This window comes from Cheilinus undulatus, linkage group 19 (assembly GCF_018320785.1).
Source record: "Cheilinus undulatus linkage group 19, ASM1832078v1, whole genome shotgun sequence".
Taxonomy (NCBI): domain Eukaryota; kingdom Metazoa; phylum Chordata; class Actinopteri; order Labriformes; family Labridae; genus Cheilinus; species Cheilinus undulatus.
In genome coordinates, this window is record NC_054883.1 from 8,527,559 (window position 1) to 8,555,348 (window position 27,790).

The 27,790-nt window shown below is 37.9% G+C and overlaps 3 protein-coding genes across 5 annotated transcripts in view; all 3 read left to right on the top strand.

Annotated features, from left to right (window-relative positions):
- Window positions 1-4,051, top strand: part of myom1b (myomesin 1b) — a 61,443-nt gene extending 57,392 nt beyond the window's left edge. For all 3 annotated transcript variants that reach the window (XM_041814373.1, XM_041814372.1, XM_041814371.1), the window contains one exon: window positions 1,441-4,051. In XM_041814373.1, coding sequence (XP_041670307.1) covers window positions 1,441-1,701 — 261 coding nt within the window. In that variant the 3' untranslated portion in view covers window positions 1,702-4,051. The remainder of the gene's footprint in view (window positions 1-1,440) is intronic.
- Window positions 4,052-6,282: 2,231 nt separating this feature from the next.
- On the top strand, window positions 6,283-7,314 carry LOC121527412 (phosphatidylglycerol--prolipoprotein diacylglyceryl transferase-like). The gene is made up of 2 exons (XM_041814374.1): window positions 6,283-6,729; window positions 6,816-7,314. Exons 1-2 carry the CDS (start codon window positions 6,687-6,689, stop codon window positions 7,049-7,051), a joined length of 279 nt encoding a protein of 92 aa, XP_041670308.1. The 5' UTR covers window positions 6,283-6,686; the 3' UTR covers window positions 7,052-7,314.
- A 3,223-nt stretch (window positions 7,315-10,537) lies between these two features.
- LOC121527477 (phosphatidate phosphatase LPIN2-like) overlaps window positions 10,538-27,790 on the top strand; it is a 36,700-nt gene continuing 19,447 nt past the window's right edge. The window contains exons 1-3 of the mRNA XM_041814453.1: window positions 10,538-10,626; window positions 25,833-26,033; window positions 27,686-27,781. Coding sequence (XP_041670387.1) covers window positions 25,842-26,033; window positions 27,686-27,781 — 288 coding nt within the window. The 5' untranslated portion in view covers window positions 10,538-10,626; window positions 25,833-25,841. The remainder of the gene's footprint in view (window positions 10,627-25,832; window positions 26,034-27,685; window positions 27,782-27,790) is intronic.

The window sequence follows — 27,790 nt, forward strand, 5'->3', positions numbered from 1 at the left end:
CGCCTTTAGCTACCATCTCATTCTCCTCAAATGGTTGGTAGGCTGGTTGGTCTGGTCAATTTTCATACCTGCCACAATCGTTTTAGGTAAGAGCATTGCAAGATGTACACTATATTGCCAAAAGTATTTGCTCACCTGCCTTGACTCACATAATAATTTAATATGACGTCGGTCTACCCTTTGCAGCTATAACAGCTTTAACTCTTCTGGGAAGGCTTTCCACAAGCTTTAGGAGTGTGTTTATGGGGATTTTTGACCATTCTTCCAGAAGCGCATTTGTGAGGCCACACACTGATTTTGGATGAAAAGGCCTGGCTCTCAGTCTCTGCTCTAATTCATCCCAAAGGTGTTCTATCAGGTTGAGGTCAGGACTCTGCGCAGGCCAGTCAAGTTCATCCACACCAAACTCTCTCATCCATGTCTTTATGGACCTTGCTTTGTGCACTGGTGCACAGTCATGTTGGAACAGGAAGGGGCCATCCCCAGCTCCTGAAAAACAACCCCACACCATAATACCCCCTCCACCAAACTTTACACTTGGCACAATGCAGTCAGACAAGTACCATGTGCATTTCACTTGGTGATGTATGGCTTGAATCCAGCTGCTCGGACATGGAAACCCATTCCATGAAGCTCTCTATGCACTGTTCTTGAGCTAATCTGAAGGCCACATGAAGTTTGGAGATCTGTAGCGATTGATTCTGCAGTAAGTTGGCGACCTCTGCGCACTATGCGTCTCAGCATCCGCTGACCCCGCTCCGTCATTTTACGTGGTCTACCACTTTATGGCTGAGTTGCTGTCTTTCCCAATCGCTTCCACTTTGTTATAATACCACTGACAGTTGACTGTGGAATATTTAGGAGTGAGGAAATTTCCCCACTGGACCTGTTTCACAGGTGGCATCCTGTCACAGTACCACACTGGAATTCACTGAGCTCCTGAGAGCGAGCCATTCTTTCACAAATGTTTGTAGAAACAGTCTGCATGGCTGGGTGCTTAATTTTATACACCTGTGGCCATGGAAGTGACTGGAACACCTGATTTCTATTATTTGGATGGATGAGTGAATACTTTTGGCAATATAGTGTATTTGGCTGGTTACAGACATGGAATCTGGAAAATTCATTTGCTTTACAAGGTTACAAAGGATTGAGTTTAACTAATATGTTGTTGCCCCTCACAGAGGGATTTAAATGTTGCATCCCAAAAAGCATGGCCAGTGCTTCGTTACATTTTCACGAGTTAGGCCCAAATTTAGCAATGTTGCCAGTTTGTTTTTTAAGGTGACAATACTGCACCTAAATCTAAAATTGTCTACTGCACTGAGGAGTGTATGGTTAAATTCCAGGTTTTGTTTGGCAGCAAAGGGTCCAAATCCAGTTTTCACTGTATTCTGAATAAACTCTAACATTATAGGTGTGTATTTGTCCTCTTTTCAGGCCCTCAATCTCACCTGCAACATTTCAGGCGACCCTGTGCCAGAGGTCACCTGGTTGAAGAACGACAGAGAGATCACATCCAACGATCACTGCATTCTAAAGTTTGCATCGGGCAAGTTCGCCAGCTTCACCATCACCGGCGTGAACACGTCAGATTCTGGCAAGTACAGCATCCTGGTGAAGAACAAGTACGGCACAGAGAGCGGGGACTTCACCGTAAGTGTCTTCATCCCTGAGGAGGCAGGCGGCAAGAAAAAGTAAAAGCGGTCCAAATCTTGTCGTAAATGTGTATAAATGAAAAACACTGAAACAGTTCATGAAAAAAATGGCTTGAGGAATGTGTTGGATGTTTTGTGTAGAACATGAAATTAACCCTAGAGGTGCTGAATCTAGAATGAGACATCCCACAGATCAGAGAGAATATCCAGAGTGTGGTTATACTAAACATGTTCGCATCAGGTCCAAAGATCTAACAAATGTTATAGGTTATTTTAACCGTTTTAGTTTTGTTTGTGTAGATCTGAAGAATCCAGAGAAGCAACTATAATTATGCCCTTTCTGCTTTAAAAAATTAACATTACTTGACACAAGAAAGATATTAAGTTAGGATGCAACATCTAATTTGAAGCAAAGATAAAGAATTTGCATGTTTTACTCATTTGTTACAAATTTTGCAAACTTTAGTTGCAACGAGCATCAAACGATTCAAAATCACCACTTTAATCCATGAATAACTTTTTCTCTTTGGCAGCGCTTCATTTATGTTTACTGGGATAAAACATGGAAAGCTCTTGCAGACATGAAAGAGGTGGAAAATTGTGATCAATATTACCTTATTCCCTTTAACTATTGCATTTAAGTGTAGCTCAGAATCATGGACATCAGGATTTTAAGATGATCTACCCTCTCTTTTTTGTTGAAATGTTTGCAATAGGCAGCACTTTAATAAAAATGTCAGCATTTTGGTGTTAGCAAGCAGCGTTAGTCTTTTTAAATGGGTCATATTTCTTCCATTGCATTCAGTTTATTGTGGCAGTGCTAAACGTTGCGGCTTTCTGATTTTAACGACAGTTGTGATTCTTGATACAGACAGGAAGAACAGGCTTAATTCTTGGTTTTATTGTATGAACTAGTTAGCTAACTACACTTTAATTTCTCTTACGAAGGTATGCTACGCCTGCAAATGCATAACTGCCCACTGTTCGCCATGAACAGGAAGTAGTTTTTCAGAGTCTTAAATCACTGGTAGAGCCCTGAATCTTAGCATTTTTTTTTTACAATAAGTTAAAATCCTGTTCACTAAATATTTGTTTTCAGTCACAGGAAGTCTGTACCCTGTATGTTTAAGACACAGTAACCTGTTTTAATAGAGAGAGCCAGCACAGCCCTTGCCAATAAGTTTTGTTCACTAGCAAAAATAGTTATGTGTCTGAAAAAAATGGCGAATGAATGAAAAATCACCTTAACTATGTTTTTTGATGTTACTTGAGCTTTAGCTGACTTTAACCCACTGGCGGTTAAAAAACGTCTACAATCATCAATGACCACAACTTTCAGTTTTCATGTTCACATTACATTTGTAGGAAGTTAATGCAATTTTGCATAGTTTTCCAAAATTTATATCAATCATAAACTTTTTTTCATTCAAAACTTTGTGCTAAGATTCATGGCTCTCAAGTGTTTTAAGGCCCTGGACAAGCAACTTCCTGTTTCATGGCAAAAGAAAAAAAAAAACATATGACTAAATGTTGACATTACATTTGGGGAAAGTTAAAACAGTTTTGAGAGACAGTGATCTGTACCTTCCCATAGACTTTATAAATCTGTGCAAATGTAATAGTTCTAGGTTTGCAGTGGCAACTGCTATAATGTTTGTAGGATTATTACTGTTAAAACAAACTGCAGATTTGTATTATGTTTTTAGTTTATTGCATTTGTGGACAGTTTTTGCAGTTGGTAAATGGTCCTTTTAATATTTCAGGGTGTATAGACACTTTTAAGAGTTGAAGATGAGTTAATAGACAAATGAAGCTTGAAGATATCCCTTCATATGCCATAAGGAAGAGTGGAAAAAAGTCTGTGACAAACATGACTAGAATCACAGAGCATACTCTGTTACCCAGGTATAAGTAATGATTTTTCAGGCATTCTTGACTCTTAAAGGAGTCAGTCTAAAGTTCTATGCGCCTATAATTTGGAGGAAACACTTCCATATGTAACCTGTTGTTACTCTAAAAGGCTTGAGTTGGAACTGATTGAAAACTTCAGTTCACAGAGTTTATTATAAATGGGCTAAAACAGGATCTTCTCATGCCATTTCATTACCATCATGAAGTACTTTTTTGTTGTTGTCCTCAATCAGTGTGGTGACATTACTTCCCTTGTCTCCTTGTCTGTATGAGCACTCTTTGTTTTCCCACTGTCTTTATTGTGAATGCCATGCAACCCCTCTACAGTCCTCTATTAATTATGACGATGCATCTCCAAGTTGTGATTTGTTGTTGATGACGATGCCACTGTAATGAAGACTGCTACACAGCCCTGTTGTTGTTGTTGCATCACTTCCTGGTCCCCTGTTTCTCGATTGGACTAATAAAAAGCATGTACCTCCTGTCTTCCTCCTCTTTTTCCTCTTTCAGTTGTCTCACTTTGGTTTGAAATTTCCACCCTTCACTATCCACTGTCTGGTTTCAGTTCACTTGTTCACTCCCTGTTGTGATTTTTCTGTCGAATTGGACTGCGTGAAGATCAACCACCAGCATGGACTCAAACCTTGTCTCACCGTTTACGAGCACAAACACAGAGCAAAGCACCAAACCTCCTCTGACTGTAAAGGACAGAAAACTAATGCTGTTTCCCCTTGTTGTGTGGTCACCAACGTCAACCATCATGTTTGTCTGTAAGTTAAACTGTTCAGTTCTTCACAGCAGTTTCATTAGAGGAAGCTTACAAGAAAGAAGATCCACAAAGTTCAGGGCAACCCCGTCTAAAAGTGTCTGTATAAATTCAAATATCATGAGTCAATTTTTACTTCCTGAGGAAGTTGGTAAGCAACTATAGGAGACATATGGGGAATCAGTCCCTCCTTTCCCTTTTTGTTTCTTCTGCAGTTTCCTTGATTAAGGTTCAAAATTAAAATATTGAAAAATACATACCTCCAGTAACTTTTGAAGAGTAAGAAAAACAACAAAATTTTAAAAACTGGCATGTATTAATAATACAACTAAGAGGTTTGAAACAGGAAAAAGTTATATACATAGTGAAAATTCCAAAATATATCCTGAAATTTAGTGTGAATTCCCCATAATTACTATTTTAAAAAAAAGTGTACAAAAAAAAAAACTCTCTGGAATTCATTTGTTGTCCATTTTTGAAAATTCACTATGAGAGGTCTTTAAAATTCCTAGTGAATATTCAAGAACTCCCCAAAAATGTTCATAAATAGTCTGAAAAATATCAAGTGAAACAGAAGTTGCTGGGTCAGAACTTCCCTGAGAATTTTCTCAGGGAAGACATCTGTAGAAAATTTCCTGAAAGTTTTTGAATATTCTAAAGGAAATTACCCAATTTTCCTGTTACTTACTTGTCCGCTGAATTTCCAAATCCACAAATGTGGAAAATTGCAGCTGATCAAAATTCTCAAATATTTCAGGTTCATGTTAAAATTTAAAAAATCCTAATGAAATTCCTAAAAACAATTTTTCGACAATTCCCAAAAGTTCCTGAAAATTGCTTTTCACTTCACAGAAGCTCCTGAAAATTTGCAATAGTGTCAATAAAAATTCCAAAAACGTGTCTATTTCGAGTGAATTATTTTAAAAAAAAAACTCAGAAATTTCTTGTTAAAAATTATTCCAGTTTCTGAGCAAAAATTTCCCACAAAAAAAAAGCTTGTGGCAATTTCTAAAAAACAAAAACAAAAAAAAAATGAAGGTTTACATCAAAATTCCTGATAAGGAAGTTTTCAAAAAAATGAAAGAAAATCAATATTAAGATTGTCCAAATAAAAAAATATTGTTGAAAGTTTTTGCAGAAAATTACACCAGAAAGTTTCCAACATTCCTTGTGAAAATCCCTTATAAATATCTCTGGTGATTTTTTAAAAAAACTTCTCAAAAATTAATGATGAAAATTTCAAGCACAAAATTCAGTAAAGGTTTAAAAAGAATCCTCTATGAAATTTTAAAAAACCCTATCAAACATTTCGGTACATTCTCTGTTTTTTTCCTTCAAATTTCCAAAGTTCCAGCTGAATTCATGTCATAAATTCAGGGGTAAAGTTTCACGGTAAAGTTTTCAGGTTAGAAGTCAAGAAATTTACTGGTGAAAAATATTCAGGATTCTGAAACTTCTTAAATTCCTCATGAGAATCAGCTACAAAAATTTCTTATTACAATTTCACGGAATAAATCCAAGGGAAAATTGAAGAACAGTCCATACGAAAATCCCATGTTTAAAAAAATCAGAAAATTTGTCCTAAATTATAAACTATGACCAATAAATCTAGATCTAAAATAAAATGAGGAAATGTTTTGAAAATCTCAAAAAATCCTTATTTTTATCATGCATTTTTAAAAATTTCCAATTATTTCTGAAACATATGCTTAAAGTCTAAAGAGTTTCAAATTTTTCTGATGAAGTTCCTGAAAATTTCCAATAAAAGTTTGTCAAAGTTCCCAAAAATTTTGGTTGACATTTTTCTTTCAAAACTGGTAAAATATTCAATTTTAAATTATTTTAAAAATACTCTCTGTGTTTTGGAAGGGATCTCACGATCTTCCTTTCAGTGTCATGAGACCCACCTGGGGGTCCCGACCTCCACTTTGGGACACACTGATGTAATGTATTATTTGCCCTCATGCTTTGGTGTAGGTACCTCTATAATAATTTATTTTATGGGGAAGAATGTGACACATGGAAGCACTTTTAAATAGGTTATAAAATATATCACAGGTAAACACTGATAAGGAGATATAAAAGGCTTCACTGTTTACCACATACACCTGGATTGAGGTCATCACTAACAAGGTTGGCCTCATTGAACCTTCTTGATAGTTTGTAGACATCATTCATTGGATGGTGAGGTAAATAAAGCAGGGCTTTTAAACACAGTGACACCAGGCTAACTCTGTTGTTTGTCCTCTCAGCTTGAGATCATAGAGGGAACACCTGACTTAGGTGTGACTTCTTATCACACTGATGAAGAGGGAAATGTGGTGTTTGGCCCAAATACCCCAAAGGAAAAGATGAAAACACCGGGCAGTGGAGCAAAAACAAAGAAGCAGAAAGGTAACAGGATGTAGTTGAAATACGTGGTCATATATCTTTGCTTTTGAAGACATTATAATCATTCTATTTTTTTTCTTTCCTCACAGAAACTGAGACAGAATCTCCCTCAAAGGAAAATGTCAAAGCCAACCTGGAGTTTGAAGAGCAGAAAGATGAGAAGGTTGTAGAGAAAGCTTCAGAAGAACCCAAAGCTGTGGGTTCAGAGCAAACAGGAGGTGAAAAATCAGAAGTTGCTGACGAGCCTCTGGCTGCCGACCAATCAGATGCCCCTGTGCAGCCTGAAGACACGGCGGAGCCTGAACCAGGAGCTGAAACAGAGTGAAAGGAGAAAAACAGTTTTCACATTTATGTTACAAGCTTGGCATGGGCTTTTTCTAATATGATTGATGTGTTTCCATTTATCATAACTTAGAAGTGCATTGCACTTGTTCATGATAACTATTTCTGCCATGTTGTCAACATTAATTATTATTATTATAATCTCATGTACACACAACACTTCACAGACCTCCACAATCTGACAGTTTACCTGCTTTCTATTGTCATATTTCTTCACTGATGTATTTTTGTTCATACATACCTGAATAAAGGACGGTTCTTATTGGTTGAACTTGTCACATTTGTCAGTCTATAAAGGATAAGGGATACAGAGTGAAGCAGGCTTTGAGGCTTACAGAGGTGAGGCACTCACCAGTTGGACGTAGAAACAAAGCAAACAGGAGAAATTCTTGGTGTGAAACAGAGCAGAATTAACTCAGATTTACAAGTGGAGAGGTTAGGAGTCTATACGGCTTATAAGTCCAACATGCAACACTTTAATTTGATCAAATCTTTCCTTTTAAAGACATTTTTCTTTACACAGTAATGCTTATTTTGATAAGATACAATACTTAAAGCACAGCAAAAACAGATTTAATGTGCTAATGTGCATTGCTGCATTTTAGGTCCATACAAAAATAGACACGTCCAAATGTTATCTTAACAGACAAGCCTGAAGAAGTGACTCAAATTGCAATATGAGCTAAAAACATAGGAAGTAACAGCAGACTTTGGGGTGAGAATGTCCTCTCTTAGGAAATCCCTGCATGAAAATTTACCTTAGTCTGACGCAGCTGACTTCTGAATAGGGAACTTAACTTTTGACTTCCTCTTCAGTGGCAGCGGTGGTTACACACCATATGTTTCTCCATACATTTGTTTTATATTCCAGGTCCAATTATTGCCAAATATCCGCCCTGTCCTGGAGCAAATCCCTGAAACATGCCGTTCCAGGCTGATTAAGATCTTTGACCTTAAATGCAAAGCGTAGAAAATGAATTTCCTCACTGTTATTATTTATTTCCTGCACTTTATCTCTGTGTAAAAACAATGGATGAATTCATTGCATCTAATAAAGGCCTTAGAATAACTGATGCTTATGAATTTGTCATGGGGATCAATAAAGCCTGATATCTTATAAATGATCTTATAAAAAGAAGCCACAGTTTATTTAATTCCTTTTCTTTTTTGCATTTTAAATCTCAATCACAAAGCAAGCTAAGACTGTATTTAAAGTTGGAGGCAGCAGCCTGGTTGACATTGTGACTTAACTACACTTTATTGATTTTATTTACTTTTGTCGCAGAAGTGACTCTTTTTAGTAAGCGAGTGGATCTAAAAAGATGCGAGGTTTATCCAAGCTAACGTTTGCTAGCATTATAAGGCATTTCTGAAAAAAGAAAGAGGAAAAAAAAGTAATTCATTTGCTATTTTAAAAGAAGAAGAGGCACCATAAATTACAATAAACAACAATAAACTACTAGCAATATACATTATTTGTCCGATTAGCGTATTGTAAACGCTAACAAAATAAATGTAGTGGATGTGTATGCTACTTTCGCTTACGTTGTGTGTTTTACCTAGCATAAACTTTAACTGTTGGCACCAGTATGCTCAATACAAACTGAAACATAGTGGGTTGCTCAGAATCAGCCACTTGCGGAGTAATAAGCTCCAAAACTGCTAAAATAAAAGAGCTAACAATTTAGCTGTTGGTTTGCGGGCTAGCATGAAGATCAATAGTGAAGCTACGATTTTAGCTAGCGAAAATGCAAAACAAGGCGCTGAGCTGAAATGACTCCATAACACAGAAATATTGTAACAGAAATGTTTGGTATTGTTTCAGAGATTCCCTAAAACATTTTACAAGATAAAGACTTTTAACAAAAACAAATGTATGCTAAAGTGTAGCAGCAGGGGTTATAACAAATCAGCTTACCACTGAGACAGCATACAGTACTGTAGACTGGCAACGACGCACGGGCTGCACCACCCAGGTCTGTCGGAGGCCCAGCAGAGGGCGCCAACGTTAAACATCAAGTTCATGTCCTAGTGGGAATTTATAAAAACAAACTACCTTAGGGGCAAATTGTGGCAAATGAAGAAAAGTGGGATCATAAACACTAATGATGCAAACATTATTCACATTTGATAATTTTCTGTTTCTTTGAAATAATGTTTAGAAAAGGTGAATAATCATGTTAATTTATTAGCCAATTTCAACCATCCACCTTGTTCTTGGAGGGTCCACTGTAGCTATGAATGTGGGTGGAACTTCCATTACAGTGACAGCAATCGAAAAGATACTTCTTCCAATGGCTTACAAGTGACTTAGCGCCATTGGTAGTTGTTTTGAAAGGAATAAATCCTCAATTTAGTAAGTACTGGTTCTTGTTTTAATCACACATCTGGTATAAACTGAAAGTTATAGGTTATAATTTCTGAAAAGCCCAAGTTCTGGTACCTGTTGCTCTGTTTGTGGAACAACAAAAACAAGACAAATTTAAAGCCGCAAATTTAACTGCAGGTTTTTTTTTTTAAACTGGCTGTCCACTATCTGAATAAGGGATGTGATTCTTTTAATATCAATCTGATATTTACGCTTGATATGGAATTTAGATTAACTGAAATTGTAGAGGTGACCTTATGAATCATGTATATTCTAGTTGTTGAAATAACAACTGTAGCAAGGCCACAAACTAAAGAGGAAGATGTTAAAGCTCTGAATGAACTCTACATCTGTAGATAAAATCACGTCCCAAGTCTTTTAAATGACATAGTCCTTATTAGTATGCAAATACTGAAATGAAGCCAATAAACTTAGCTAAATATACTAATGTGTCTTACCGGAGGGAATTTCTCCGCTTTGTTCCCTCCAATGGGAGATTGATAAGCCATTTCAGGTGTAACATATGACGTTTACATATTCTAATCTTTATATCGCTCTAATATTCAGGATTTGCATCTTGCAAGTAAAAGTTCCGGCTGGACAGAAGGCTCCAAATGTCGCGCCCACATTTCACACAAAGTATTATGGAGCTATAATAAGGTAGATATTACTGAAACTCTTTTTTAAATAATAATTTCTCTTCTGAGTTAGTGACTATATTGGAGCCATGAGGTGATGATGCCATAATCTCAGATAAACACAGAAAAAAATATTTTCTCATGTGAATACAGTGGTAATAGCAATAGGCTTCCGTACTATCAAATAATGACTTAGGAGGAGACAAATCCAAACAAAAAGCACTTATTTACTTCAGGGCATCAGCTCCATTTTACCCTCACGACAACACCAGGTAGGCTATATATTTTTGGAGACAAGACTTCTTTATGTAAGTGTTCGATATTCAGTGGAAAATTCACCATTACTCTCTCTTGAAGAAGTTATCACGTGCAGTCTCGGCGCCGCAGGGTCACGTGTTATAGTCGGCTTCAGCTCAACCACAGCGCAGAGAGAGAGAGCGAGCGAGAGAGAGAGAGAGAGCAAGCGAGCGAGAGAGAGAGCTCTACAAAGTACCGGCGGAGGAAGTGAATGAAGGTGCGACTGCCTGCAGGCGAGCCTCGCTTCTAGGGCAGGTAGGGTTTTAATAGCTGTTCTCCTCATAATATGTGCATTTATCTGTTTTAAACAATGAAAATAAGTCAAACTGTGTAAAAAGTAGCTTAGTATCGCTTCCTCGTGCTGTAAGAGTAGACAGTGTAGTCCTCAAAAGCGTCTGAGGAGTAGCCTAATTAATCTAACGGTAGCGAGTCCTGCCCTGATACTGGATTTAGCTTTTTAAGTATTAAACAGAGGCTACCTATACCGGGATGTAGTACTACTTTAGTCTATGTAGCTTACACCTTGTTTGTTCGTTTAAACTTCCATTTTAACCGTCAAGCTTGACTATAAACGTCTCAGTAATTTTTAAGGAGTATTTGATAACCCATTACGCTACGTAAATACGTTAGTTCGTTTCCAGTGCCTCCTGTGAAGGTTTGTCTTGATTTTGGGCAGTATTGTGGGGTAAAAGGCTGTGTTTTATGGTCCCTATGGTGCCTAATATTCAGGTTTTTGTCGTTTGACTTTGTTGCCCCACATAGACAGTGGCTACTGTATCTTAAAGCTCCAGTCAGGAGTTTTTAGTTGATTACAAAAAGACTGACATCAATACTGATGCCTCTCTGTGACATGTAAGAGCAAAGTAAACCATCAGGGAAAAAAAGGGTTGTTTCTTTAAAGGCTGGGTTGGTTTTTCTATGTGCCTGTAGCTAGGATAGGTGTCAGACAAGGTGAAAAATAGGAAGAGACATCTTTGTCAAGAGCATTACTTTCACATTTACAAGACGATATTAAGTAGGTGTGTGACGTATTTCTGTGTCCACAGGGGGCGCCAGAGTTGACAAAAGCTCCTCACAGGAGCTTTAATTGTGAAATGAGGGTTGATATTTCCTAGAAATCAAGCCATTGTAATTCTAGGTTTCTTTGTACAATTGTGAAGGTTGAATTTTGACAGTTTTCAGCAGTCATAACTTCCAAATGCTTCTAGATGCTCAGTTGCACTAATATATGAATAAATAAAGTGATGCTGTGTTACAAAAAACTTGTAATTTACAATATTTGGCGTAGTCGGTTTGTTTGCTGCGCTTCTCTTTTATGTAACTATGTTAAATAACATCCAATCACAGGCTGATTACCCACAAATAAACAAGGCATTATAGTTGCATTATCATCATACAGTGAGGTGAATTTCAAGCGTTGTGTTTGACCTGTCAGGAACTGTTGCTAGAAATAAGAACCTGCAGAATCCGTGTCACAAAATTGTTAAAAACAATGCTGATTGACACAGAATCACGTTGGACACTGTGGTGTTGTGAGTGGGACAAGCGTGCAGGGACAGTGAAAGCTAGATTTGTTCTAATCCTGTTAAAAGGATTAACACCTTCTTAAGGTCCGCTCAATGTCCTGGATGAGACCTGGTTGTGCTGGATTTGTTTTGATGTACTGGGTCAATTTTGTAACCCTGCACAAAAAAAAAGAAGAACATGCTATGAAAGAAACTGAAGACGTGTAGCCTCGTATTATTCAAAAGGAAAACAACAAAAACAACACTACTTAGATCTCCTTTCTTTTGTTTTGTTGTGACATTTGAAATTAAAGTAAATCACATCATAAATTCCAAGGATGCCCCCCCCCAATCTATTTCATGAATCCACTGCTTAGATTTATCTTAAGTGTCAAAGTTATTCTTTTCTGAAGCTATTTTCATCACTTTTTTGGCCCGATTATGCTGGACCAATTTTATGGGCTGACTGCCTATCGACAGGACAGTAAAACAGAGACAGAAAATGTGGAGAGAATGGGAGATCAGGTGGCATTTGCCAGAGAGCATCAGGACTTGGAGTCAATCCTAGGTCCAGTATACTGAAGCCTTTGGGGCACCTACTCTTATTGAACGGAACTGGTGCACTTTTTGAGTTCATTCTTCATTTTCAAGATGTCTTATGAACAAGAACAGACATTATGGTGTTTTTAAATTCCACTAGTTTCCACAGTCACCACCAGAAGTGAGCACTGAAAGCTAGAATGTGTCTGTTAGATGTGCTGTTATTAACAGTATTACAGACTGTACCTTTAAAGAGGGATTTCTGCCAGTGTCTAGGAGGGATCGGGTTGGTTGTCACACAGGTTGGTTGTCACATTCATTATATCTAGCCACCAGAGGGCACTGTCTCCCAAAATATGGTATGGAAATTTCCAGCATTGGGATCAGAGCTCACCTACATAGTCTTCTCTGAAGTAAGACAGCTGAACTTGAGGTGAGTGGACTTTTGTGTTTTTCATGCCACATTGAAAATATTCAGTACTTTTCTTTTTACATAGTGGGTTTGTAATAAAACAGTTGTTATGCTTGAAGAGTGTGGAGGGAAATCTATCATTTAGATTGTTGTTAGCCAGCTAACTTGTTATTAGACAGTTGTTAACCTTGTTGCTAGCAAGAAATTTAATTTGGGGTTGGTTGTCACAGCCGATTAGGGGAGGTATGGGAGAAGTGTTGGATATGCAACCAGTGGGCACACAAGCTTTGCTTAGTTGGAGTGCACAGACCCTTCATATGCCATCACTGTAGCTTAGATAGTGAATCTGTGTATCCTAGTAGGCTATTATTGGTAGGCCTCTTTGTTTTGTTCTTTATGTTGCTATAGGCCTATAGGCTGGTCGAAAGATGTTTCTGTTTATGTTGCTTGCTCATTTTGTCTTAAGATGCATAAAGTTGTTATTTTCTACTTGTTAAAGCAAAAGTTTAAAATTTCGTTCTGCTTTCTTGCCTTCTGTTTAAGATTTACCCATTGTGACAAACAACCCCATAGTGTGTGACAACCATCCCCGTGATGGGGTTGGTTGTCACAATGTGTCAGAGTGTCTTTGATCATTAATTACTTTTGTTTCATTAAGTTGGAAAATGATAGATACACATTTCAAGCCAACACTTAAGCTTCAATTTAATGTAGGAATGACTATTTAAGGATGTTCTGGTGACAAGCAGTTCACATTATAGTAAAAAATGTGACAACCAACCCTGTTCTCCCCTGATTCTGTGCATGGTTCTGGCTTTTGTAGTTTTTTCAAATGTGGTACAAGCATTTGCCATCCTAATTGAAACAGCCTGTTGCTGTGAGTGATCCATGTTTTTATACAATTAATAACTTCAACATCCAGCTATTATGGTTTTGACAGAATTTTTTAGCAACTTAACCATCTTACGGTAGGTTTCAGAATGTTTAGTCTGATTTCCAGTGCGTTTACCAAGCCTGTATAAGATACAGGGTTACGATTAGTCTGACCAAGGCCAGGCTTGATTCAAATTTGTTGATTAAAAAAACTGAGTTAGTTTAAATAGATTTTTTTGTCATATGATGATAAAGATTGTATGGTCAGAAACTTCAGTAATGTCAGTGGAAGTTTAATAGAGATCTTTTTTTACATAATACAGAGTCAAGTCCAACACACAGCTTGTATTTTTCTTTTTTTAAAATACTGATCAAAGAATGATCTCCTCAGCATCTCAAGCCCACACAGAAAATAGCAGACCATCATCACAGGTTTTATCTTTATTCAGTCTTGAAGAGCTGCCGCAGTCGCGCCTATGTGAGGTGCCGTGAGAGTTGAGGCTTTGACTAAATTTGGTGTGGTGTATAGATAGTTCATTCAGTGTGTAGTCAGCTCATTAGAGAGATCTGGTCGTGCAGTGTTGGATGACACTCATCCAGACACTTCTGCTTTGTCCCTTAAAAGAGTATTGCACATTCAGGCTACAATGTGCTGTGGTTTGCAGGGGGGAAGCTGATAATAGTGTCAGGGTGTAAACAATGTGATAGTATTATCAGCTGGTGTCGTAGCACGGTGGTTCTCAAGCTTATATCAGCAAGTAAGTACAGCACAAAGCCATGCATGTCGGGTTCAGTAAATAGCCCAGTACCCAGAAAAACATCCTGCAATAAGCTCACAAGTCAAGGGAGGGACTTAGACAAGAAAATACCCGTCTTGAAGATGCTATTTTTAAGCTCTTTTTTGATTGTTTTTCACGCCTTTCTCCATGTTCTTCCATCTTTTTCTGTTTCCTACATAATCTCTGATTCGGCATCCTTGTCTACAACATAACCGCAGTTGGAAAAAAGCTTCCTGAACATAATCACATTTGATGTAAGCGTTGACATCTAACAGCAGTACAGAATTTTATTTAAAGCTTGGCATCCTTTCTTGACTTTATAAAAGTCTAATTCTGCTTCATTTAAAAGCCAAACTCATCATAAGTTGTTTCTGGTTGTATTTGCAGCTTTCTATTTATTCTCTTGTCCTAAATCTACCCAGTGGCAGTGTTTACAAGCACTGAAATTGCTATAAATACAGTGCTGTTGCTGAAGGTCTTGTCTGCTTTTATTGGACATGTGGAAGCACCATCATCATTATCAGTTTGTGTTATAACCTGAGGAAATTGAAGTATTGGATTTTTGAGGATGTTGTAAGAACTTACATTTTATCATGTACTGTATACCATTTATGGTATACAGTACATTATATCATATATGGTATACAGAACATTATATCATTTACTGTATACCATATATCATATATGGTATACAGTACATTATATCATATATGGTATACAGTACATTATATCATTTACTGTATACCATATATCATATATGGTATAAAGTACATTATATCATATATGGTATACAGTACATTATATCATATATGGTATACAGTACATTATATCATATATGGTATACAGTACATTATATCATTTACTGTATACCATATATCATATATGGTATACAGTACATTATATCATATATGGTATACAGTACATTATATCATATATGGTATACAGTACATTATATCATTTACTGTATACCATATATCATATATGGTATACAGTACATTATATCATTTACTGTATACCATATATCATATATGGTATACAGTACATTATATCATATATGGTATACAGTACATTATATCATATATGGTATACAGTACATTATATCATTTACTGTATACCATATATCATATATGGTATACAGTACATTGTATCATATATGGTATACAGTACATTATATCATATATGGCATACAGTACATTATATCATATATGGTATACAGTACATTATATCATTTACTGTATACCATATATCATATATGGTATACAGTACATTATATCATATATGGTATACAGTACATTATATCATTTACTGTATACCATATATCATATATGGTATACAGTACATTATATCATATATGGTATACAGTACATTATATCATATATGGTATACAGTACATTATATCATATATGGTATACAGTACATTATATCATTTACTGTATACCATATATCATATATGGTATACAGTACATTATATCATTTACTGTATACCATATATCATATATGGTATACAGTACATTATATCATATATGGTATACAGTACATTATATCATATATGGTATACAGTACATTATATCATTTACTGTATACCATATATCATATATGGTATACAGTACATTATATCATATATGGTATACAGTACATTATATCATATATGGTATACAGTACATTATATCATTTACTGTATACCATATATCATATATGGTATACAGTACATTATATCATTTACTGTATACCATATATCATATATGGTATACAGTACATTATATCATATATGGTATACAGTACATTATATCATATATGGTATACAGTACATTGTATCATATATGGTATACAGTACATTATATCATATATGGCATACAGTACATTATATCATATATGGTATACAGTACATTATATCATATATGGTATACAGTACATTATATCATATATGGTATACAGTACATTGTATCATTTACTGTATACCTTATATCATATATTGAAGTTTGAGCGATCGATACTTTGTCAAACTGGCACTAACAGTAACATGATACTTTGCCAGAGAAGTTAGCAGGTATAATCAGGGAGAGTTGTTCAGTTTGTTCAGGAGGGAGAGAAATTTAAAGAAGGCAAGTTTTTAGGTAGGCAGGCCAGTTAAAGGGTGCTAAAGACTGGTAACCTTGCAAAGCACATGGATACACCTGTTTCAAATCCATCTTGCAGAGCTCTCATCTGAACTGTTTGGGCCCGGTTAGAAAATGACAGGACCCATCAGCGAGGAGGGGCAGTACTGTCAGGCGCAGCAGAGTCGTGACGTAAACAAGCAGCAGCAAGAGCTGGTGCAGTTATTGAGGAAGAGCTTAGCGTGGATGCTGCTAAAGCGCCAGTTTTATCAGAACTTGACAACATTTCTTCATTAAAAGAAGAACAAAGAACAGCAGTGAGCTGTTTTCTTTTCAAAAATGACAAAAGTCAAGTACTTACATGTCTACAGTCGCCATGTTTGGCGTTATTCCTCAGTAGCTGCACATGCGCAGCTCAATAGCGGCTACGTCACGTGTTTTGTTGCTCTGATTGGCCCGTAGAAATGTGATAGACAGAACATTCTCCCAATAACACTCTGATTTTTCAAATCCTCTGCCTTTTCTCAAACGTTTCCTATTGAAGCTTTCCCAGATGGATGGCGTGTCAGGTTAAAAGACTGGGAGATGCAGGTAGATTTTGGAGGGAAACTTGTGCCACAGCAGGAGACAGTTTGTGCCAGTTGGCATATAGTTTATTTTATAGAGGTGGCGATTCCTGGGAGGATTCTGTGGAGGAAGCGTATGAAAGGAAAAGGCTTAGATACGCATTTTTGGGAGCAGAAGCTGAACAGCGTGGATAGAAAGTTCGGACTTGTCCAGTATAAGTAGGGTGTAGGGCAGTGGTCATCAACTACATTTGTACAAGGGCCAGCTCACGTCTATGCAGACACTGTTAAGTAAACCAAATTAAATAAACATTTTTGTCTAATTAAGATATTATTGTTTAAATACTTTTATTTTCTTTGAAATGTACCTTATTTTTAGCCTTTAGCAGTGAACTCAGTCCCAAAAGGCAGGGATTGCGATATTTAAGCCACATATTTCTGGGGATGCCATGTAATCCGACTCCATCACTGAGTTTGATTTGAACATGCTGCATTCTGATTGGTGAAAAACACATGAAGGAAGCAGTCTTTTGTTTTAATTCTTAAAGCACCTGAACTGTTATGTTGATGTGGAAGCAGCTTAAGTTGAGAATACACTGATGAGTGTATGTTTGTCATGCATCTTATATTGGCTGGTAGGTGGATTTTTGTAAAACTGATCAAACAGTAACCTGACACACCAAATAGATTTGTTTCACACATCCATCTGGAAAACCTTCAATACTAAGCGTTTGGGAAAGGGCAGAGGCAGTACTGCCCCTCATCACTGATTGGTCCTATCACTTTCTAGCGGGCCCAAACGGTTCAGACAGAAGCTTTGCAAGATGGATTCGCCAGTGAGAAACACGGAAACAGGCGTATCCATCTGCTTTGCAAGGATAATCAAACAGTAAGCCAATCTCTAAAAAAAGCTGTTTCAATCTCTTATTTTTGGAGGTTACTTCAATATCTGTAGGGATTTAAAAAAGAGATAAAAATACCCTAAATGCAACAATTTACGTTCAGCAGATTTTCTGAATTTAATGAATTCTCTGGGGGCCTGATGGGGAACGGTTCTCAACCGAGTGAGAAGCGACTGGGATGAGAATCAGCAACTTCAAATCTGAGGCCATGGTCCTCAGTCAGAAAAGGATGTAATCCCCTCTCCAGGTTGGGAATGAGATCTTGCCCCAAGTGGAGGGGTTCAAATATCTTGGGGTCTTGTTCACGAGTGACGGAAGGATGGAGCGGGAGATTGACAGGCGGATCGGTGCGGTGTCGGCAGTGATGCGGTCTCTGCATCGGTCTGTCGTGGTGAAGAAAGAGCTGAGTTGAAAGGTGAAGCTCTCGATTTATCTGTCGATCTACGTTCCTACCCTCACCTATAGTCACGAGCTGTGGGTAGTGACCGAAAGAACGAGATCCCAGATACAGGTGGCCGAAATGAGTTTCCTCCGCAGGGTGTCTGGGCTCTCCCTTAGAGATGGGGTGAGAATCTCGGCCATTCGGGAGGGACTCGGAGTAGAGCCGCTGCTCCTCCGCGTCGAGAAGGGCCAGATGAGGTGGCTCAGGCATCCGGTCTGGATGCCTCCTGGACGCCTCCCTGGTGAGGTGTTCCAGGAAGGTCCCACTGGGAGAAGGCCCCGGGGAAGACCCAGGACGCGCTGGAGACCCTATGTCTCTCGGCTGGCCTGGGAATGCCTTGGGATCCCACCTCGGATAAACAGAAGAAGACAGTTAGATGGGTAGCAAAACTGAAATGCTTCACCCTAGTAAGTTTTGAATGGAGTCCTGTAATATTTAGTACATTCTTGTCCCCCTCAGGAAAACATTTACTGTTTTGATCCACTGCAAAACTCATTATTTGTCCAGCTACACCATCTGTGCAGGGTTAATTTGTTTTAAGTCTAATAATACTTGTCAGTGAATTGCAGTTTATCTCCTTAACAGTGTATTAGCACTGGTATTTTAAGCTGCATTTAAAGCACTGCCTTTCCATAAGTACAGTCTTCTTATACCGCAAGTATGATTGTCTGCATTTATAATATTTTAAATGTTAGGTTTTTCATGACCTTTCATGCCGCTTCATCAACTGGCTTCTTATGATCATGGTTGTAAGGTAAAGATCCCACCATTCAAAGAATTATTGATGTTATATGATATTATAACATCACAAATGTTCATTCCTGATGCCATTTCCCCTGTAGAGTCTTTATAAGTGCAGGTCACTGGGGGCTGGTGCTAAGAGAAGTTATGTAAGGGTTTTAGGGCTCAGGCTTGGGGTTCTTTTTCTTTACAGAGTTTGAGTTTTGTTAGGCAGGTTAGAAAGTTTGCTTTAGTCCTGGTGAATGGCTGGAGACGGTCTGGTTAGGGTGACATGGATCACTCAGGCAGCTCAACTGTACAGCAGCACGACCAGCTGAAGTCCCCTTGGACTCTGGTGAGTGAGGGTGCTGGTTAGCTGGGTTCAGGTGGTTTTCTGTGTCAAACAGGCTTTTCTTAGTGAGTTATGTTTGCTGTTGATATCTGTCTGCTCTCATGAACCTGATTGTGATTTCAAAACCTCAGATAAAACTGTAATCTTGAACCAGTGCTGTTTTTCATGTCCATTTCTACAAAACAGACTCTCTGTTGAGATTGTAGGACATGGATGTTTTAAAGCATTATTTTACCTTTATTCATATTTAGACCAAATGACACAGTTTAGTGAGTATTTTTAGCTTACTTGACAATTAATTTGACTTTGAATTACAACCCAGATATCTAAAAAGTTGGGATGTTGTGTCATATATAAGTAAAAACACAGTATGTTGGTTAGCAAAACATGGATTCCCTTATTTTGTTGAAAATAGCTCAAAGACACATCAAATAGTCCTGTGTCCATGTGGTGATATCCTGTACAGAATGTTGTGTGTTACTTTTGCTTTTTTGTGTGTCTTAAGATTTATTTTGATTTTCTTTTTTTGATAGGGAAGTGGATTGAGTAGAAAACTGAGATAATAAGAAATGACACAGCCTCCATACATGGGACATTTCTTCACCATGAGGCCACTAGCATCCCATGCTGCCTGTTTTTAATGCAGTGCCATAAGAAGGCCAAAAGATCAACTAAAGTGGTTTTTGTTTTACTTTAGACAATGAAATTCCCATAATCTTCCTATTTTTATGTTTGAAAACACTATTCGTTAAATTGATTCAGTTTCCAGCAGTCTGTCACAGAAGTGTGAACTCACCTGCCTCTAGCTGACCTGATTACTGTGAGATGTTATTTCAGTCGTTTCACAACTTTTCCAGTCTTTTGCTGCCACTGTCCCAGCTTTTTTTGAAACACATTCTAGGCATCAAATTCAAAGTAGGAATGTCTTTTTCCAAAACAGTTAAATTTCTCAGTTTCAACATTTGATATGCAATGTTTGTGCCTTTGAAACTAATAAGGGGGTCCAGTGTTTTGCATATCAGCAAATTCTGTTTTATTTACATTTTACGTAGCGTCCCAGCTTTTTAGGAAATGGGGTTGCAGGATCATTTTTCATGCTGATGCAAAAAATGTCAACCATGAGGAAAACAACTGGGACTGGGTTCAAAACACTGATTCTCTAAATTAGATTGAGCCTCATTTTTTTAAATTATCATAGCGATTCATAAAATCCAGAGATTGATCTTTATGCACGCCTGCTCTAACCTCGCACGTCAGATGGATTTATTTCACACATCCATCTGGTAAACCACTCATAGACAGCGTTTGGAAAAAGGGCAGAGCCTTTGAATAAAAACTCGAGGTGTGATTGGATGAACGTTCTGTCTGTCACATTTTTACGGATGCTTTAGAAGCATCAACGCTAATGTCTTCTGCCATAATTGCACTGGTCTCTTGTTGCTATTTGAATAAGTCACGACTCCACCGTGCTAGAAAGTACTGCCCCTCCTCGCTGATTGGTCACGTCACTTTCTAACCGGGCCCAAACTGGTCAGATGGGAGCTTTGCAAGATGGATTCACCAGTGAGAAACACGGAAACAGGCGTATCCAGCTGCTGTACAAGGTTATGCCTGCTCCATTTCTCCTCATGTCTCAGCCTCAAGTGGCTCATACAGCTTAAAACTTGACCTGCACTCGACTATATAAGCCTTTAGACTCAGATTCAAGGTTTGAATCTTACCTCCAATTGTTTTATTTTGGATATCTGGTCTGTGTTATCAGTATGAGCTGGTTATGCATATGAAAGATGTGTCACATGGATGTAAAATATCATGTAAATACCAGTCATTTTTTAACGGAAACCTCGATATCTTACCGAATATGCCTGGTTGGATTATTCTTTGTACTATTTTCAACTTTGGCCCTCTGAGAATCTCTTAAGTGTCGAGGCAAAACAGGTTTTGTAACCAAAACATCCCTCATGAATCATGAATTGAATTAGAATTGAATGGCGATACCCAGCTCTTAAAACAATATTTAATTCAGTGTTAATTTTGTCACCTAAAGCTATGACTAAAATGTACATCGACTACCTTTTTTCCATGTGAAAGAAGAGACTAAGACTAGCTTAAAAAGATCTTTGGTGGTTAAAGCTATGACTAAAAGTAAGTTTGGTTTTTGTCTTGAAGACTAAAATAAGATTAACATACAATTTAGTTTTCATAGGACATTCAAAATCCATGATATTTCTCCATCTGCCAGTACATATTGGACCTGCCTCGCATCTGTAGAAAGCAGGGATCCCAGGTTCAGTCAGGACCGCTTTGTCCATAAACACACATAATTTGCTGTTATAAATGCTGCTCCTTATTAGCAGTTGTTAATTTGCTCTTATAGCTGTTACTTATATTTGGTGATGTGGCTGTTATGGGTTCCCCCTGCTCTTCCACAAATCTATGTGAAAAGGATCAAGCAGGAACAGCACATGCTACTGCTCTTTCTGTGTGTACTAGGAAAGCCTGAGGCAGAGAGAGAAGTAGCAGAACAGGAGAGGCATCAATAACAACAGAATGACACTGATTCAGTCAGATGAAGCATAAAGGAGGAGCTGGGGTGGAGGAGGGTTGCAAAAAACAGCGTGCAGAGGGAGCAACAGAGGCTGGTAAACAATAAATGTTTGGACTTAAAGACTAAGACTAAAATAAAGAATAGCTGTCATACATATGACTGATTCAAATGCTTGTGTTAAAATCATGTATTAACATGTTTGCCTCTTCTAAAGTCAGTAAGATTTGGTTACACACAGTATGGTGAGACCTGAGAACAACCAATGTGTGTAGAATTGCTGTAATCAAAATTTCCTCTTTCAGTCCTGTTATTTAACTGGTTTGTTTGTTGTGATCATAACAACTATTAAATTCCACTTATCCTCATTTTGGACTACATTTCCCTCTCACCCTGCCAGCTGTTAATTGCATGTGATTGTTTTGTTTAGAGGCTGCCAGTCTTAGATACTGAGTGATTTCAGAGTTCATCCAGCTGGTATGTAGGTCTGATTTCATCATTGTGAACCACTGCCCCCAATCCTTAATGAAGTAACCACATAAGGACACTCATATGACTGGGATGGATGCCGTCATAGAGGTAAAACTAGGTGAAGCCAAGTGCATTAAAGATAGAGAGTTTGTTTTTGTGCTTTTCTGTGGACTGAGTTGTGAAAGAACTAATGTGGCTTGAAGTTCAATCATGACTCCTTGTGTTGAACACTTTGCTCAGAAAAACAGACAAATGAAAAACAGGAAACTAAATCCCTCTGTTGATGAGTCACTTCAGGTTAAAGCTTCAATTAGGAATGATAAAATGGTTGAAAAAGATCTTTACTAATTTCTTATTTAACCCCTATGAACAAAGCGTTCCTCTAATGGTTATCTGGTAAAGATACTTTAGTTTGCATAGTGCTGTTTTAGTCATCAGACTACTCAAAACACCTCACAGCACGGTTAAAAAGTAACCATTAACAACAGTTAACTTGACGTCTTACTGAGGATATTGTAGGAGATCTTTAGTGCAAGTTTATGTATTGTTAACATGAGACAGCTATTTTTTGAGTAAGTATGTTTTTTTCTCATATTTCTTAACTAGAATTCTGTCATATCTGTTTTAAGGTGTGCATAACAATATACAATTATTGTACAAAAGTATAAGTATGGAAAGTTATGTGAAAAATGTCCCTAAGGGCTGGTTTTATTGACCCAAAGTGGGAGCATTTTCACTCATAAGCATGGCGCTTGTTATTGGCTCTGCTTTGGTCTGCAGCAGTCTTCTAGCTGCAGTCGAGGGCCTCATTTAATCCTGATCAGACCAGGACTCTTTTGAGAAAAATGGGACAGAGCTGCTGTGCTTGGGGACTGGCTTGCATTGCATTTGCAGACTATTCTGAATAACAGGAGCCTAACTTCTAGGTCACTGTCCAGATAGGATGTAAAGGACAGTGGTTTATTTATTCTAAATCAATGTATTAAAAAACACTCAATTAACAATATGACGTGTTATGACATTGGGTTCATCATACAATATAGCATGATTTTTTAAAGGGAGATTTGGGTTAATTTAAGAACATATATAACTTTTAAATTTTCCATTTCCTAACGATAAAAATCAAAAATGTCCCTTTTCCTTATTATTCTTTACACCGTACATGTCAGCAGTACTTTAAATCATTGCCTCCAAAGTGTGGGCCCTGGTGATATTGCAGGTGGGCCACAAGAGGGCATTTCCCTCTTATAAAAACATACACTTAGTTTGGAATAAAAACAAAAAATGTAGATAACCAGAAACAACTTCATTACATCTTAAAATGCATTTTTTTTAAAAAAAGAAAAGAATTAACTAAACACAGCCAGGAGATTGAGCTTATGCATGTCTTTAAAATTTCTTCATCTGTACAGAGTGGGTGTTATGGTTTAACTGGTGCTGAATTAACTGGTGACACCCAATTAAACATGCTGAATTAAGCATGAGTTTATCATTTTAAGAGATTGATGCTACAGCACATTCCAAATTATTATGCAAATTGGATTTTAGTGTCATAAACATTCAGTTTTTTGTTTTTAATTGAACTCATGGAGAGTGTTGTGTCTCAGGGTTCTTTGGATCACTGAAATCAATCTCAGACACCTGGGGTTATTAGTTTGCCAGGTGAGCCCAATTAAAGGAAAACTACTTAAGAAGGACATTCCACATTATTAAGCAGGCCACAGGTTTCAACAATATAGGGAAAAAAGGATCTGTCTGCTGCCGAAAAGCCTGAAATAGTACAATGCCTTGGGCAAGGAATGAAAACATTAGATATTTCACGAAAACTTAAGCATGATCATCATACTGTGGAGAAATTTGTGGCTGATTCACAGCACAGACGGGTTCATGCAGATAAAAGCATAATGAGGAAGGTTTCTGTCACGCAAATTCGTCAGATTAAGAGAGCAGATGCTAAAATGCTGTTACAAAGCAGCAAACAGGTATTTGAAGCTGCTGGTGCCTCTGGAGTCCCGCCAACCTCAAGGTGTAGGATCCTCCAGAGGCTTGCAGTCATGCATAAACCTACTATTCAGCCACCCCCTAACCAATGCTCACAAGCAGAAACAGTTGCAGTGGGCCCAGAAATACATGAAGACTCATTTTCAAACAGTCTTGTTGACTGATGACTGCTGTGCAACCCTGGATGGTCCGGATGGAAGGAGTGGTTGGTTGGTGGATGGCCACCATGTCCCAACAAGGCTGTGACGTCAGCACGGAGGTGGCGGAGTCATGTTTTGTGCTGTAATCATGGGGAGAGAGCTGGTAGGCCCCTTTAAGGTCCCTGAAGGTGTGAGAATGACCTCTGCAAAGTATATAGAGTTTTTGACTGACCACTTTCTTCCATGGTACAAAAAGAAGAACTGTGCCTTCCATAGCAAAGTTGTATTCATGCATGACAATGCACCATCTCATGCTGCAAAGAATACCTCTGTCGTTGGCTGTTGTGGATTATAAAAGGAGAGAAACTCATGGTGTGGCCCCCATCCTCCCCTGACCTCAACCCTGTTGAGAACCTTTGGAGCATCCTCAAGCTAAAGATCCATGAGGGTGGGAGGCAGTTCACATCAAAATTGCAAAACAGGATAAATATATAGTGTTCAGAGTTAATGAAAATTTTCCATTGTTCTGTTGATTTTGAATTACATTTCAATTTATTCTTGCACCTCTTCATTAATGCTGCACAATTCATCTAATCACAGTGTCAAGCTATTCTATTACATAATCATATAAAAGGCTAATATTTTTGTATTTAGTAATACTTGAAAGGATTACAAAAATATCTGCAGAAAGGCCTTTAAGTTTGCAATAGTGTTGCCATTGCACTTTGTAGAAGAACCTTTATTTTTTTCTCAAAGGAAAACTTAGATTTTTTGGAAAATATTAGGTTAATTCAAAAGCAGTACCGTAAAAACTTAAAGTTTTATATGACTTTTATGCTCCTTAATTTTGCATGTTTTGAGTTGAGAAAAACACACTTTAAAACAGTCGTTATTCTCTGCGTTTTCCTTGATAACCATGCTAGAAGACTCATACTATTTCTGTATTATATCATCATTACAATTGCAAACTGAAATATTGTCCACCATAATTGCTTTCACTTATTATAAGTGCAGTACTACTGTATATTTCAGGTATGCTGTGAGACTGCATAGCAGGAAATAAAACATTTTACTGTTGTCATATGCTTTCACTATTAATGAGGGATGTTTTCTCCAGGTTGACACCATGAACTACGTGGGGCAGCTGGCGGGCCAGGTGCTGGTGACAGTAAAGGAGCTGTACAAGGGGATCAATCAGGCAACACTGTCAGGCTGCATCGATGTCATCGTGGTCCGTCAGCCTGATGGGACGTTCCAGTGCTCCCCTTTCCACGTCCGCTTTGGAAAACTCGGGGTGCTGCGCTCCAGGGAGAAAGTAGTGAGTGACCCACTGCAATAATAATCTCAAGACTTGTGATGTCTACTTTGTTAGTTTTTAAAGTTGTAGTTACATTTTGTGTTCATTCCAAGGCAAACATTTCTGTTCTAAACTGGCAAAGAAGAATAATTAGTGGCGAAAAATACAATAAATATCCTGCAGCTCTCTTTTTTGGGATTTATATTTGGTCTTTTTATGCCTTTAATAACAGAGAGTATGATCTAGACCAGTGTTTCCCAACCTTGGAGCCCCCCCCCACATGCTACTAAGAAAAGTGGAGCCCCCCAGGACTACAAAGAGAAGAAAAAGTGACACACCGCCGCCAAAAATCAACATAGATTTTAATTGTTTCACAGATAAAATACTAAAAAAGGGTTATGCATGCTTTTCTAATTAAAATACCTTTGTATAAATTATTTCAAAACTGCTTTATCATGGTTTTTGTCAGTATTTGCAAATGTAATTTTGGCAGCATAAGAGCAGACAAAGCCTCACGCCCCCTCTAAGATCTTTGCCGCCCCTCCGGGGGGGTCCCAGACCCCAGGTTGGGAACCAATGGTCTAGATCTGCCCTCTTTGTAGAGTAACTTGAGATAAGATTTCTTGTGATTTGTGATATACAAATAAAGATTGACTGATTGAGATAGGATACTGGGAATTGGAGAGAGAGGATGAGGAAAGTAGCCAGAGGTTTGATTTGAATCCAGGCCATCCTCTTTGAGGACAACTTCTGTGCACAGGCTGTACAAACTATCAGGCCACCGTTGTCCCATTCTGCAACTCTCTTAGATGCTTTTGCAGATAGTTCATCTTTATTTAAATCTAATTTAAATCACATTACTGTGATTTAAATTATTAAAAAGCATGCAGTAATGTGTAAAAAGCAAGAGTGCAGACTGGACCAACCTCATCAGTGTGCTTTTAGGAGGCTGCACATGGATTTTCTCTCTTTCTACCTGCCCTCTGCTTCTCCACTTTCCTTCTAAGTAGCTCTCTGAACATCATCATCCAATCCACTCTGCTTTCACGAGTGCAGACAGCCCTGTCTTTCTATTTTTAGACACCGTGAAGTCATCACCTGACCACTTAGGTGGGATGCACAGACTAAATCTCAATTTAGCCACTTATTCAAAGCTTGTAAAGATTCATCCCATATAGAGAGCGTCTCAGAAAGAAGCCTTATCGTTACAAGCTTACCACTGAGCCAGACAGTTCAAGAAGTTATCTGTTGTTATCTTAACTAGCCTGAGTTTTACAGTTTGAGTGTATCTTGGATGATTTCTTAACTGCCCTGATGATATAGAGTAAACATGGAAGAAAGGATCACAGTGCTTACATACACAACATAGAAACTGTGTGCTAATTCAGGAGGTTGACCTTTTTCCAGCAACCTAATTCCACCCTGGCAGCTCAGTTCTGAACAAACCCCTGTCTGTTTAATAAATGGATTGAAACTCACTGCTGAAAATAAAAAGCATTTGCACAAGCTGTTCCCTATTTTTGTGTGGCTTATCTCTAGTTCTTCAGGTAAATCTGTGGCATGGTTTTGGGTTTACCCTCAAGCTGTGCTGCAGAAATCCTCAACTTGTGTTCAATAAACACAGTAAAGCATTGTTCAGCGTGCTTACTGCAGACTTGTGTTTGATTTTGCAGATCGATATAGAAATCAATGGAGAACCTGTGGAGCTCCACATGAAGCTCGGAGACAACGGAGAGGCCTTTTTTGTCCAGGAGACAGAGCAGAACAATGTAAGTTAT